This window comes from Myotis lucifugus, unplaced genomic scaffold (assembly GCF_000147115.1).
Source record: "Myotis lucifugus unplaced genomic scaffold, Myoluc2.0 scaffold_1, whole genome shotgun sequence".
Classification (NCBI taxonomy): domain Eukaryota; kingdom Metazoa; phylum Chordata; class Mammalia; order Chiroptera; family Vespertilionidae; genus Myotis; species Myotis lucifugus.
This window is the reverse complement of record NW_005871049.1, coordinates 25563766-25580077: the sequence shown is the minus strand read 5'-3', so window position 1 is coordinate 25580077 and position 16312 is coordinate 25563766. Positions and strand designations below refer to the sequence as shown.

Here is a 16312-nt window from a genome sequence, read left to right as displayed (position 1 = left end):
CAAGTCAATGTGTAACCAAAAGGTTAAGAAAATCATTGGTCCAACTTTTAAATCTTGTAAAATAATATTTTAAGCTAATCCTTGAATAATGAGTTGCATTCCATAGTGTAATCTGGATATAATTAAGATTTAATGTATGTTGGTAATATATGAGGTCCTTTTACATATATTATTTCTCAATTATCTCAAATAACATTTAATTTTTAGATGAAGAATCTGAGACTCACAATGATCTTATGCAAGTCACGCAACTCAAAGGGAAAGGCTGGACTTCTGCTCTATCAGACTCTAAAGTTCAGTGTTTGTTGTGTTCATCTGTTTAGATTTCCTTTCTTTTTTTTCTTTTTTTTTCTTCCTGTATGTGTCTCTGCAAGTGTGGTTGTGTGTGGGTGTTCCATGTTATCCAATCTCAGTAACACCGTGCACCATGAGGAATTGACTATTTGTGCCAGAGGACAAAATAATCTGTGTGGCTGTTTCAGGAAAGAAGATAGAACACCATTGATGAAAGATCTTGAATACCATCCCTAGGGATGCCATTGGGACATGGAGAGGAAGTGAGTGTTTGAGGAGAGATGATCATTCCAATCACCTGAACCTCTTTCTCAATTTATAAACATTACTGCACACCTCCATCCCCCATTCTTTGTTGAGAATCCGTTGTCCAAAACATTTTGGTTTTGTATTTGTTTTTGCTATAAAAGGCCAGATAGTAAATATTTTAGGCTTTGTGAGCCATACAGTCTCTGTAGCATCTATTCACTTCTGCTATAGTAGCATGAAAGCAGCCATAGATAATATTCTTTAAAATAAGTGTGGCTGTGTTCTGAAAACAAAAAACAAGCAAAAATTGTTTTATGTCCAAAAATAATCAGCTTTCCAGACTTAGCTTGGGGGCGTTAGTGTGCAGCCTCTAGCTCAAAAGATAGGGAGCGAGAGCTGTATTTAATGCTGCACCAGCTTCTTGCTTTATGTCTCCACAGAACATACTTTTCTTTCAAGAGCCACACACTTAAGCTAAATTCTTTAGAGTTTCTCAAACATCAAGTTAATGTATTCTCTCTTCAAATTCTCTCTTCTCAATATTCTAATATGTCCTCCTAACCCATATGCCTCACTGCCTTTTCTTACATAATCTAGCATTTTTAGATGTATTCTATTCTATTGCCAGAACTACCAATTCCCTTATCCATTTATCATCCTGATCCATATGCCTTACTAACCTCCAAAACTAGGGCAAGCTGACACATCTCTGTCCCTGGTGTCCCTGCACCTAGGTTTTTTAGTAAATTATGAGACTATTACATTAGCAAACTTACAAATGTGCATATTCACAGTTTTCAATTTGCAGGATGTTCAATGCTGATATTCATTTCACTTGACCTTTACTGTTCGATGTCTTTCATGTCCTACTCCACTTTTATTTAAAATCTTTACTCTTAGTTTGATGTTTCCCATTATAATACTAACTTCTCACTCTAAGTGAGTGACCTTTCTTTTTAAATCATGAAGTACATGGAAGTGATAAGAAAGTAAACCCAAATCATTTTGCAACATATATAAAATCATCACGTTATTTACCTTGAATTTACATAATGTTATGTGTCAATTATATTTCAATAAAAATCTGAAAAAATAAAGGAAACCCAAAACGTTGTTTCCATCTACATATTCACCTTTATCTATAATAATACAAGTGTAATATACTAATTAGACTGGATGTCCTTCTGGACGACCTTCCAGATGAAGCCGGGGTTGCAGCTGTGGGATTAAGGCAGCTGCCTCGGTTGCGAGGGAGGGATCCAGGCAGCTGCGGCAGCTGTGAAGGCCTATTCTTTCACGAATTTCATGTATCAGGCCTCCAGTTTACTTATAAACAAATATTCTCTTTATTTCCAAGGCCAATCTCTCCTCTTTTCCTGTTCATTTCTACAACTCTGTTCATCCTTTCCCTCCTCCATTATCTACACATCTTTTCTTTATTGATGGTCCTTCAAAGGGATAAATTGTCCAAAGAGAAAGAAATGTCTTCATTAGTCCTAACCTTTTCCAATAGCATATGCTACCTTTTCTTTTTTCCTCCTTTCAAAACCTGGAAAGAGATTTTTATGCTTTTTACCTCCTTTTCATTTTTAAATCTACTGAAGACTGATTGCTACTAATACTGTTTTCTTAATGTCACAAGGACATATGAATCACTTGACCCATGAACACATTTTAATGACCTTTCTTGACCTTTCTATGACTCTGATATTAAACTCTTTGAGATCTTTACCTTTCCTTTTTTTTAAATGTATTATCACCTTGTTTTTCTGCATCTTCACTAATTTTTAGTCTTGCATTATCTATCTTCATTTGCCTGCCAATAAAATATGTTTGCATTCCCAGGATTTTACTTCCTGTCACTAACATATTATCCCATCCATTGCCAGTTATTCAGTTAGTACCTAGACTTGGACCTCACATAGAAATGCTAAATAAGCATCTATTGAATAAATGAATAATTAAATAATTATAGTATTCAGTAATATATAATCTCTCTATATAAAAGCCTAAGTGACTGGTCAACTGTTAGACTGGTCTACCTATTGACCAGTAGCTATGATGTGCACTGAACACTGGGACAGATGCTCTGACTGGTAGGTTAGGTTGCTGCTGAGGTCTGGCCAATTGGGACTGGGCGAGATGGGCCGAACACGCCCTGGAGCCCTCATGTGGTACCTCCCTGGCCTCCTGGCCTCCATCAGCCCCAATAGGGACTGGGTGAGACAGGCCAGACACGCCCTGGAGCCCTCCCCAAGCTGATCGTGCACTGGTGGGGTCCCAGATTGTGAGAGGGCACAGGCCAGGCCGAGGGACCCCACCAGTGCATGAATCTGTGCACCAGGCCTCTAGTTTTATATAAAGCCACATGAAATTCCTATACATCCAGATATATCACTTAGGTCATGCTCCTTATTCACCTTTTATGATTTGCCATATATTCTCAAAACTTTACCTATTTTGCCTTGTTTTTAAAATGACAATAACTATTTTAGAAGGGTCCACACTCTTTCAATGTTGAGTCTGGAATGTAACCAACTCCCTAAATTTGCTTTCTATATATTCCTGTAAATAAAGATATATGTTCTTATGGTTTACTGCTACTAAATGAATAAGAAATGACAAAATCAGAAGCTAATTAGAACTTTCTTCACTTTAATTTCTGTTAATCAGATTATAGCAAAATGTAATCAGTAGATATAAACATGTAAATTTATTGGGCTTATTTATATCAACAAATATTTTTAGAATTCAGGTTTTAAAGGTCAAAACCACTTTTACATGTCATTTTGACTTGCAAAAATAGATAAGTACATGTTTCAAAAGATTTACTTTAAAATACTGATAAAAAATAATCACTGTTAAAGTGGAATAAGTTTATGCTTATATTTTTTAAAAAGAAAATTTATTTATTTTGAAAAAGATGAATTGAAGGAATTTAAAGGTATGAAATAAAGAATAGAATGCCATGCAACAGATAATCAAGTAAAATGACTGGTGTTGCCACTCTTGACAATGAAAATTAGATCTGTACATTTTCTTACTTACTAATATAACCAACATATATTCAACTGTTTTATCATTATTTTGATTATTTGACATTGCAAATGTCTGTTTTTGTTTTTCTTTTTTTTTTCTTTTTTTTTTTAATATATTTTATTGATTTTTTACAGAGAGGAAGGGAGAGAGATAGATAGTTAGAAACATCGATGGGAGAGAAACATCGATCAGCTGCCTCCTGCACATCTCCCACTGGGGATGTGCCCGCAACCCAGGTACATGCCCTTGACCAGAATCGAACCTGGGACCTTTCAGTCCGCAGGCTGACGCTCTATCCACTGAGCCAAACCGGTTTCGGCTGTTTTTGTTTTTCACTTACCATATATCTGTGACTATAATCTGTATAATAATTGATTAATTATATATATATATATATACATAGAATATTAGAACACAGAATATTTTATATATTAGAATATAATTTCATAACAGAAAGCAATGTAAATGTGAAACATTCAGTAACATTTTGATTTCTCTCTCCCTTCATTTGCAAAGTATACTGCAAAACACTCACTAAAGACTGTCTATAATATCAACACCCTCTGTCATAGACATATTTAATGTATGATTTAAACATTTAAATAGTCACTTCAGAATTGGTTTCTATGAAGAGATCTGATTATTCTGTTCAGTATATCTGTTATAACTCAGAGGACAAGTATTTAAAAGATATATAATTTAATATTTTACTTATCACCAAAATAATGACATAATTAGTCATTATGACAAGACTATTATTTAAAACATTAAAAATATTAAGACTCTATTTCAAATATAATGTCTTAGGTACAACCCATTTTCTTAATGTTTGTGACATTTTGTTGAAACCAAGATTCATTTTCTTTTTTTACTAAATGATATAAAATGTGACATAAATTTTAGCATAAAACTTCTACATGGTCATTTAAGAGGAAAAAAATGCAGGTAAAAACCACCTTGCAGTGTGAGTTGTTTGGACAGCTTTGGTGTAATATCAATTCCGTTCTTCAGCCAGCCCAGCTGGGGGCTGGGTATGCCCTCTGCGTGGCATCTCAGACTTGCAGTTACCCCTGGCTCTCTGGCCTGACTCTCTGGGTATACCCGGATCACCGGAGGAACTAAAAAATGGAAAAGAAAGTGAATTAGCAACCCATATTTGATTTGCTAAAACAAAGAAACAAAAATCGCAATATAAGAAAAATATAAATTATATATTTCAATGTTGTTGCATATTTTTTAACAATCTTAGCTTCCAAACATCATGACTTACTAAAAATGTACCAGAAATCTTTGTATAAAGATTCTCTAAGACTATGCTAGGGAAAAATATAAGCTGAGCCTAGGATATCTTTTAAAAAGTACTCAAAGAATGATACAAACCTAAAAAAAGATATGATATGTACATAGATTGAAAGAATTAATTGGTAAGATAGTAGTAAGAATTGGTAATAAATATTATTGGTGGAATGACAGTACTCCAAAATGGATTTCTAGATACAATGTAATGCCTATCAAAATCCATTTTTCAGAATTGAAAGAGCTAATTCTCATATTCATAAGGAGTTACAAGGGGCCTCAAAAAGCCAAAACAATCTTGACAAAGAAGAACAAAACTGAAGGCCTCATACCTCTCAATTTTCAAACGTACTACAAACCTTCAGTAATCAAAGCAAAGTGGGACTGGCAAGGATAAAAATATAAATCTATGGAATAGAGTTGGCAATGCAGAAATAAACCTATACATCTATGGTCAACTGATTTTCAACAAGGATGCCAAGAAGTAGTTATTTCAAGACTTGATGCTGGAGCAATTGGATATCCATATGCAATACAATGAACCTGGACCTCATGCCATATATAAAAATTAACTCAAAATGAATTATAGACTTAAATGTAGGAATTAATACAGTAAGACTGGGGAGAAAACATAGGTGTAAATCTTCTTGGCCTTGCATTTCACCATGGTTTCTTAGACATGACCCCCAAATACAAGCAACAAAGAAAAATAAATAAATTGATCTTCACCAAAAGTAAAATATTTGGTGCATAAAAGGACACTGCCAAGAGGTTGTAAATACAACTGACAGGAGGGCGAGTTTTAAAAATTATATCTGATATAAGACTAGTACCCAAAGTATATAATAAACTGTTACACCTCAGCAACTAAAAAGCAGACAGCCCCTTGTACATAGCAAAAGAAAAAAAATGAAAAGGCAACTTACAGAATGAGAGAAGATATTGGTAAACCACATATTTGATTAAAACTTAATATCCAAAATATTTAGGAATGCATACACCTTCATAGCAAAAAATAACTCAATTAAAATATGGGCTTAGAGCCTAAATAAACAAAATTCAAAGAAAACATACAAGGGCCACCAGGTACATGACAAGGTCTTTAACATCGGTGGTCATCAGAGAAATGTAAATCAATACCATAATGAGATGTCATCTGCTATGTTGGTATTATAAGAAAGATAGTAGATAAATGTTGGCAAGGTAGTGGAGAAAAGGGAACATATGTATACTTTTGTTGGGAATGTAAACTGGAAAGGCCACTATGGAAAACAGTATGGAAGTTTCTCAAGAAATAATATAGATCTTTCTGAACTTTATCCTCAATGGTCTCTTCAGTAAAAATGAGGTTTGATTTATGTCTCCTTTTATTCTGTGATATGTCAGTCATTTTGGTGATAAAAATAATAACAGTACTTTAAAAGTGAAAATAATAATAGGTACCACAGAATGTTTGTGAGGAACCCCTCATCGTCATGTTAACTTGCTCCTCTAGGTCACAGAGCTTGTTGGAGTCCAGAGTTGAGACTAAATACAGGGGGCCCTGACTCCTGGACCAATGCTCTTTACACTTCATGCTGCCCCTAATCAACTTGGCTGATTTGGTGTCTAATAGCCACTGAATTTAGCCAAAAGGAAGGAAAATCTGATGTGCATTAAAAGTAAGTATGTTCCAAATTTAGTCAGGAATTCCTACATCATCAACAACAACAACAACAACAACAAAATAGAACTGCCTTATAATCCAGTAATCCCACTCCTTGGTATATATCCAAAGGAAACAACAACATTGTCTGAAAGAAATATCTCTACTTCCATGTTTATAGCAGTATCATTTCCAATAGCCAAGGGATGGGAACAACTTAATTGTCTATCAACAAATAAAAAAATAAAGGAAATATGGTCTACATAGGGTGTCTGCAAAAAATGTATACATTTAACAGCTGATAGCTCATTTAATTTTCACTCCTTTCAGGTTTAACTGATTTAACTAATGGGTGAAGCCAGACTAAGCTTTGAACAAGGAAAATTTATACTAAAGTGCAATAGACATTTTTTTTTAATGAAGATACATAAACGATAAAGTTTATGGTACAAAACCAGCAATAGTTGACAAATTGAGGGTACACCAATACCAAAGGAAATGATTCTTGATGTTTGTGATTCCATTGCTTAGTGTATCAGCAGCACCTGGACCAGAACAGTCATCAGTTTCACAACAGGCATTGCCAAAAATACTACTCATTTTCGTAGGTTCTTTTAAATTTTGAAAATGAACTGTATGTTAATAAACACTGACTTTATAATCATTCAAAGTACATATTGATTTTTTGGGACACACTGTATACAGATTATGGAATATTATTCAGCTTTAAAAAAGAAAATCCTGTCATTTGTAACAACAGGAGTGAAACCAAAGGCATTATGGTAAGTTAAATAACCAGGACACAGAAAAAAAAATAAAAATGGAAAATGGGTAAAAATGGTCAGTTATAAGATTGAAAAGGTCTAAGGATATAATATATAACATGGTGACTAAAGTTAATAACACTATTGTGTAATTGAAATATACTAAGAGAATAGAACTTAAATGTTCTCACAAAATAAAAGGTTAAGAAACAAACACAAGCTCTAGCCGGTGGGTTCAGTGGATAGAGCATTGGCCTGTGGACTGAAGGGTCCAGGGTTCTATGCCCAGGTTGCGGGCTAGATCCCCAGTAGGGGGTGTGCAGGAGGCAGCCTATCAATGATTCTCTCTCATCATTGACATTTCTATCTATCTTTCCCTCTTCCTTCCTCTCTGAAATCAATTTTTTAAAAAAAGAAACAAATACAAAAAAGAATGAAAGTTAGACTGATAGTTAAATTCTTATAGAAACAAGAGACTTTATAATTAACCTCTATAATCAGTCTTTACAATAACTCAATACATAACTTTAAATAAAATAAATACATTTTTAGAAACACAAACTTCTAGCAGAACCCATGAAAAAAGTAGTACAAAATTCTAAAAAAATCTTATAGTAGTAACATTTAAAAAAATTTTTAATACCTTATTAAAATCTTTTATTCAAATAAAACTGTTGGTTTCCCCCAAAACTAAAGAAGAAATAACACAAATCTTACATAACCTATTCTAGAGAATAGAAAGGGAGAGACTGCATTTCTTTGGTAGTGTTAAAATATCTATACAAATCTTTCAATACTTTTACCTTCAAGAGAGCACAGACTGTCAGATATAAGATGGCTAAGATGAGAAATTCTCCTCATGTTACATGTGCGCTGAAATTGATGACTCATTGTTAACAAATAGAATATGGCAAAGTGATGGTGCAAGATAACCAATATTAGGCCATAAAAGGCATTACAGCATCCTCCTAGCTCTCTTTTGCTCTTGGAGAAGTCAGATTCCATGACACAAAGATAATCAATCACTCTTATGATAATGCTCATGTATCAAGTGACAGAGAGAAGCTCCATGCCAGCAGCCAGCAAAGAACAAGCAGGCATGTGAGCGAGCCATCTTGGAAGTACTCCAGCCCCAATTAAGCTTTCAGATGACGGCAACCCTAGCCAAGATGTTAAATGCAACCTCAGAGAGGACTTCATACCAGACTCATATAGCTGAGCTATTCTAAATGCTTTTATCCTATTTCTCCATTATCTCATATCTCTATTTTTCTGTCACTAAATGTACATTTACAGAAAGGTTTTGCCTCATTCAATCATTGTATCCCCACAGATAGCTGAGTGACTAAAGTCACCTCAGACAATGGAGAAGTCAACAGGATGTGTGTTACAGGCTTAGCACATCCATCTATTCTTTGCATTCATATTTTAGCATTTGCTCTTTAGTATAACCATGAAAGCCTATACACCCTACATTTTCTTTAATAAGAATGAGTTAGTAATCAAGGAAAAATGCTCTGGTTCTTAGTTGAAGAATTTTCTGCAAGAGATACCTTAGCAAAAGACAATGGACAGAAGTTTTATTCACATAGACCACCATACACTTTTTAAAAAATGTGTGTACTTTGAACTACCTGATGTATTTTCTTTTCAATCATCAGAACAGCTGTCAAAGATGCAAGGTCGGTAACCAACCTGACACTCTCTTTAGGGTCACAAATCCAGCCTAGAAGTTAACTTGACCACTTTCCTTTCAAGTGACTGGCAGAGCCAATCTAGATACAAATTTGATTAATGAATGAGTAAATGTTGGCCTTCCAGATTTACTGAAATTACAAAAGCAATGCAAACCAGGATACTAGATGAAGCCAAATTAGGCTCATGTCAACTATGACACAGAGGCAAAGGGAGGAGAGGGTTCCTCAGAAAGGCCCCATAACCCATTGAGTCTGGAGCTGGAACTTTTCCTTGTATACTGCCTTGTATAGTCTCAGGACAGGAAAATAATAGACTTTCGAAGCTCTGAGCATTATAATTCTGCTACATCCTCCCCCCTCTCCTAAATATAATCCAAAACAAATACAACGCACGCTAACAAACATCTGCAACAATGTTGGGGAGTAAAACCAAGATTGTATTGTTTTTCACTTTAATAACTATGTGAATAGTTTATTTTGAAATATCAAAAACATTTTCAAAAATAGTTCTTATAATACTTTTGTACCTGTCCCCTTGGTAACATAGAGCATATGTTGAGGCTCTTTTAATATATCTAGCACAGAATAGTTACTGTAACATTTTATTATATAGGAAGCACAAATTAATACCTTTTTAAAGAGATTTCCCCCCCAAAAAAAAACACATTCATCGTAAGAAAAATAAAGAGATTCTTTCAAATACTCAGAGACCTAATTATAATCTTTTAACAACCTGGGTTTAGGAGATGAGCTTTTAAAAAAAGACATATTTAATGAAGGCAAGTGTATCTTGCCATTGAATTTATAACCAAAGGAAGGATCAATGCTTCTTGCAACATTCTTTGGAAAAGCAAAAACTTAAGACAGCCTACATTTATATGATAATTACTTAGAAAGGAAGCACATCAATTAACTCAATGATAATAATAGATTCCACATCACTCATATTACAAAATATAGATATTAAGTAAGTCATACATACTAACACTGATACTCCCCAAAGGACACCTTTTCAAATAAGATGTTTAATGTTCCACAGCACTCTAACTATTTCTACTTTATTTATATACTTGTGCATGTACTGAAGGGAAAACAGTGATCAATAATTTTTGTTGTATTGAATTTTTATACCCCAATAGATAATATATATTTAAAAATAAAAATACTCTCATATAATATGCTTCTCATTTAGTATATTGGTATCAAATGATCACCTGAAAAAAATCACTCAATGCTTATAGAATTGAAGAATAAGTGATTGACATAACAACTATTTAACCTCAGCAACAAGCTACACATTTGAAAGGAGGTTATTTTTCCCGAGATACATATTATGAAATATAAATGAGGATTGATGGCAGCCTGAATTAAAAAGTCAATAATCCCCCAGAGAACATTTCAAGCCATTTGTTACAGTCATTTTTTAGTTAGGAAGTGCACTCTATGAACTTGTCTCTCCTTCCTATTGGCAGTGCGTGAAAAAAGAACTGGCGAAGAACACCAAAGGGTTTTGAAATTGGATTTAGAATCCAATTTGTGTGCAGTTTCATGAAAATCTTTAAATAAGGCTCCTAATATTGTAAGCAAAAGGTGATATTTAAAAATAAATGTCTACATACTCCGAAAACTTCCTAATAATATTCAATGTCCCTAAACTAACTCAGGAAGTAGTTTAAACTAGTTGGCTTTATTGGATAAAATATTATCAAGCAATGTCAAATAATTTTAATATCAAATAAATATATTATTTATGCCTATATGCAATCACTTAAGTAGTTGAGATTACATATTATTCCATTTAATTCTATAAATATAACTAAGTAAGTTTCTGTCACTTAGATAAAAGAAATACAAGATGTAAATATATGAATTTTATTCATGGATAAAATTTAAGAAAAATAAAACATTTGATTTATTTTGAATTTTAAAATGACAATTTACAAATATTTATTAAGCAACTTCTGCATGTAGCACATTGTGCTGGTGGTTTTTTCTCACTGTCTCATATGCTCTCTTTTATGTATTAACCTGTTGTGTGATTGCTCAGTTTAGGTTTTGAAATTAGCCAAATGGAAAACTGGAAAAATGTATTCTTGGTCAAAATTGCCTTATGTGGTACAGATTATAAAATAAATGTCCCTGTAGAAGTATATACTTGGAATCTAATATAAATTCTGGGTTAGGTTTTTAGCAGTAATATCTAAGGTATATTTAAGATCCTTGAAAATTTGTATTTAAAATGTAAAGGCCAAATAAATAATCAGTGCATTTATAGTATTTGGGAAGGTATTAATAATTCATCTTAAATAGATGAAACTTCTCAAGGAAGCGAGACTACCTGTTTTCTATTACCCAGGTTTTTGTTTGTTTATTTGTTTTATAGAAATGCAAAATATTAACATGTGACTAAATTTAATGTAATACAATTGTATTCAATTTATCTAAAAGATTGTAGAGCATAAACTGTAAATAATAGGGTGCTGTGTATGGAGGACTGGTTGCTCTCAGAGTACATACATAAAGCTAATGTTCTTTAATTAGTTTTAGAAATAAGAAACAGAAATGGAGTTCTAATACTAGAAATATTAAGTTGAGAAACCAAAAAATGTAGGTAAGTTAAAGAAAATAAAGTATAATTAGTATAATTATATTTTCTTAGGTCTTTCTTTCTGCAAACTTTGGGGTTTATATGGAATCAGTTGTAAAAATTTATCAGTTCAAAACCAAGAAGTATTTAATAATAATAATAGATAGGTATAAAACCTATAATAGATAGTTTGATGGTTATATTTCCTGAAGTTCCATAATAATTTTATTGTAATATAATAAACTGGTGCTTTTCTCAATATTAGGGTGGATCTAATAGAATTATTTTAATCTAATGATCCTTCTAATCAAATATAAGAAGGCATCTAATGGAAAAAAATAGATCTCTATAATACCAAACCCTGTTGTTTTTTCCCATCTTTCAACTTTCATTCTGAAATCTATTTTTAGAAATTCCAGCACTATTACAAGAAGGAATGGAAACAGCATAATCTGGACACTTTAAAAGCCCGATTTTAGAGTCAGGCAGCAGAGATCACTGACCCAACACAACTACTTCCTTCTAACTGAAAACAAAAATGCATTTAAGGTGAATGAGCAGGTCACAGGTATGTAAACAACTTTTTTTTTCCTTTTCTTGATGCCATTATCTTGCCTTCTTTTGAAGGAGTCTATCATTGCTCTTCCACAAATTATTCACCCAGCTGCAACAGTGAGAAAAGGTTCTAAGAGCGCTGGCGGGTAAGAATATAAATGTGTCTGAAGTAGTGCTGACTCACAGTGGCATCTGGATTGTTCTGTTTCTATTATGATTCCTTTGTCATTTAAGCAACTTTCCTCTGAAAAATTACAGACTGGGTTTAATAAATATTTTAAATGCTACAGAGCTCGTCCAATGCCTTTTGTCTCTGACATTATTAAAGCCATCAATTTCTCTTTAACTTTGTCCCAAAGCAGTCGTTTTATATTCATGACTTTCCCACTGTCTCTTGTCAATATTACAAAGCTCTCTGATCACATTATACAGCCTTCATAAAAGTATAGAGGATGCAACAAATGTTGGAGGCAAAATATAAATTAACACCAAAAACATCCTTATGGTCCTAAAGTTTTGTGATTTTTTTAAAAAATTAGGTCTCCTATTTATCTTGTGGCATTGTAAAAACTCACAACTTTTTAAGCTCTTTTGAAAGGGACAGCAGTTCATCCTACTTTAATGAACTTAAATCTATTCTGCTGATCCTTAAAGTCTGTGGCTCTTTGAAACGCCATCATTTTCAGAAATGCTCTCTGAAACACAAAAGAAAGCATAACAAAGACATTCAAGGTAATAGTACAAATGATGTTGTTTTTCTAAATCTATGATGGGAAAAATGAGAATTAATGAAATGAACTGATACATTAAATATTACCTGCCTCTAAAATTGGATAGATAATGCTTGAGTGCTCTGCTAACATTTTGTAAGAATCCCATTTCCCAAAAGTAACCCATATATGAAAAGGTCCATTTTTCCACCAACTCATCAGAATTAGATGTTACTAAATATTTTATTTTAGCAAATGATTTCCCATTTTATATTAAATTGAATTTCATTGACTGCTATATGGATATGTTTTTATATACTCAGTCATTTCTAATTTTTTTTAAAATATATTTTTATTGATTTCAGAGAAGAAGGGAGAGGGTGAGAGAGAATCATTGATCCCTGCCTCCTGCACACCCCCTACTGGGAATTGATCTTGAAACCCAGGCATGTGGACTGACCAAGAATCAAACTTTGACCTCCAGAGGTTGATGCTCAACCACTGAGACAGTGGCCAGGCTCATTAGTCATTGTGATTCCTTCCATGAATGGCCTGTTTATAGCCTTTACCAATTTCTTTCTAGTAAATAACTATGAACACTTATTCAACTAAAACATGTGTAATGACTCTTCATTCCTTATTTGTAGAATATATATTTTATCTACCATATATATTTTGAATAATTACAATACAGAATATTTGTATTTAATATAACCTTTCAAACATCTATTTTATTACTACTAGATTTCTTGTCTTGCTAAAGAAATACACTGCCACCCACAGTTGTATAAATATTTCCTAAATAATAAAGTAATATTTAATTTATTTTTAACACAATTGTATTTAAGATTAGATTACAATCTAGTTTACCATCCAATTTCCACTTTGATTTTTTTTACATTTTTATGTAATGTCTGGGAAAACATAATTTTCTTTCCGTGGTGTTATTTTTTCTTATATTAGACTATATTTCTTAAAGCAATATAGTCTCTATAATTTGATATTCTTTCTTCATTATATACCATGTAATTCTTCAATAACACAAATTTTATGTTTATTTTATACATCATATATACACACATATACTTTCATAAATATAATGATTTTACACATATACCAATTGTACCTCTTTCTGGTATCAGTACTATCTACCCTATAAATCTATGCCATACTCTTTCATTAACGTAATAGCTTTAAAATAAGTTTTGATATCCTTTACCATAAGTTCTATTGTTTATTTTATCTGAGTTTTTTAGTAATTTTTCATACTTATTATTTTATTTGAAGAAAGGGGGTCAGACTGGTGTCATCTCTCCCATGACCTGCTACTTGTAAGGTCATACTCATGGACGGAGGTTTCCATTTCCTTTTTGTTAGTGTTAATATATCATCCTCTGTCATAAAATTATTATTGATTTACATCTCACACCTTATACAAAAATCAACTCAAAATGGATGTAAACTAAAATGGAGAATGTAAAACTATAAAACTTTTAGGAAAATACACAAGAAAAAATTTTCATTACCTAAGGCTCATCAAATAATTATTAGACTTGACACCAAAAGCACTATCCATAAAAGAAAATAGTGATAATTGGACTTCACCAACATTTAAAAAGTTTTGCTCTGGAAAAGACTCAGTGAAATAGATTAAAAGACAAGCTACAGAGTAAAATAAATATTTACAAATTATATATGCAACAAGAGACTAAAAGCTAGAATATTTAAAGAACTATCAAAACTCAGAAGTGGAAAAACAAGTAGTACAATTAGAAATAGGACTGTGATGGTGAACCTATGACACGCGTGTCAGAGGTGACACGTGAACTCATTTTTTTGGTTGATTTTTCTTTGTTAAATGGCATTTAAATATATAAAATAAATATCAAAAATATAAATCTTTGTTTTACTGTGGTTGCAAATATCAAAAAATGTCTATATGTGACACGGCACCAGAGTTAAGTTAGGGTTTTTCAAAATGCTGACATGTCGAGCTCAAAAGGTTCGCCATCACTGAAACAGGGCAAAAGACATGAGAGGACATTTTACTGAAGATGATATACAGATGGCAAATACTCACCTGAAAATATGTTTGGCATCATCACCCATTAAGTAAATGCAAATTAATATGATAAGACATCCCTATACAACTATCAGAATGGCTAAAATAAAAATAGTGCCAAATGCTTGCAAGGATGCAAAGAAACTGAATCACTTATTCATTGCTAGTGATAATGTATGATAGTATAGGCACTAAGTTTTTTTTAAAGAAAACTAAACATGCAATTACAATATTTAGAAATAAAATTTCTGAGCATAGCCCAGAGAAATAAAGATTTAAGTTCACATAAGAACCTGTAAATGAATAGTTTTTAATTTATTTATCTTTATTGCATGAGGTATTACAGATGTCCTCCATTTCCCCCCAATTTTTCCTCCTCCACTCGGTTCCTGCCACACCCCAGGACATGAGTATTTTTAGAGCTTTATTTGTAATAGGAAACAACTGGAATTAGCCCAGATGTCTTTCAACAGGTAAATGGTTAAACAAACTCTGATATATACCATGAACTACATTTAGTAATAAAAAGAAACAAACTATTGATTCACATAACAACTTAGGTGAAATCTTCAGATAACTGTGCTGAATGGGGGAAGGGGGGAAAAGCCAGTTCCCAAAGAATATACAGAATTATTTCATTTATATAAGTTTTGAAAAAACAACAACAACAACAACAACAACAACAAAAAAACAAATAGCCTGGCCAGTGTGGTTCAGTTGTTGAGTGTCAGCTTATGAACCAGGAGGTCATGGTTTGATTCCAGTCAGGGCATATGCCCAATTTGCAGGCTTGATCCCCAGTGAGGGACCTGCAGGAGGCAGCTGATCAATGATTCTCTCTCATCATTGATGTTTCTATCCCTCTCCCTTTCTCTCTGAAATCAATAAAAATATATTTAAAAATATTTTTTAAAAAAAGGAAAACATATTAGTGGTTGCTGGTTCATAAAGGAGTAGGAATAGGAGAGAGTGAGTATGGAACATTAGGGATCCTGTTCTGTATGTTGACTGTCAATGTCAATATCCTGGTTCTTCAGGTTGAACTGGAGTTTTGCAAGATGTTACCAATGAGAGAAAATGGGGAAAGGTTTCAAAGGATCTTTTTTGCATCGCTTCTTGAAACTGTATAAGAATCTACAATAATCTCAAAATAAAATTTAATGAAAACATTATTAATCCATTTAAAAAAACACATAATTTATTTCAGTAGTAGAGAAAAGTCCACCCTGAGCAGTTCAAAGGAAATAAGTCATGTGATTGGAACTATCAAAATGACATTCTCACATTCTCAGGCAACCCCTTGTTCCTGGTCCCTCCGTGCTCTGCATGCTCACTGTTCTGGTTCTCTAGGATTTCTCTCCAGATGTCTCAGTGCTAATGTGTGTCCTGGCTAGACAGAAGTATTTGGTGTCTT

The 16312-nt window shown here is 33.0% G+C and overlaps 1 protein-coding gene across 3 annotated transcripts in view; it reads right to left on the bottom strand.

Moving 5' to 3' along the window:
* FSTL5 (follistatin like 5) overlaps positions 1-16312 on the bottom strand; it is a 579511-nt gene that overhangs the window by 101306 nt on the left and 461893 nt on the right. For all 3 annotated transcript variants that reach the window (XM_006081840.3, XM_023753401.1, XM_006081839.3), the window contains exon 9: positions 4539-4700. In XM_006081840.3, the coding sequence (XP_006081902.1) occupies positions 4539-4700 (162 nt within the window). The remainder of the gene's footprint in view (positions 1-4538; positions 4701-16312) is intronic.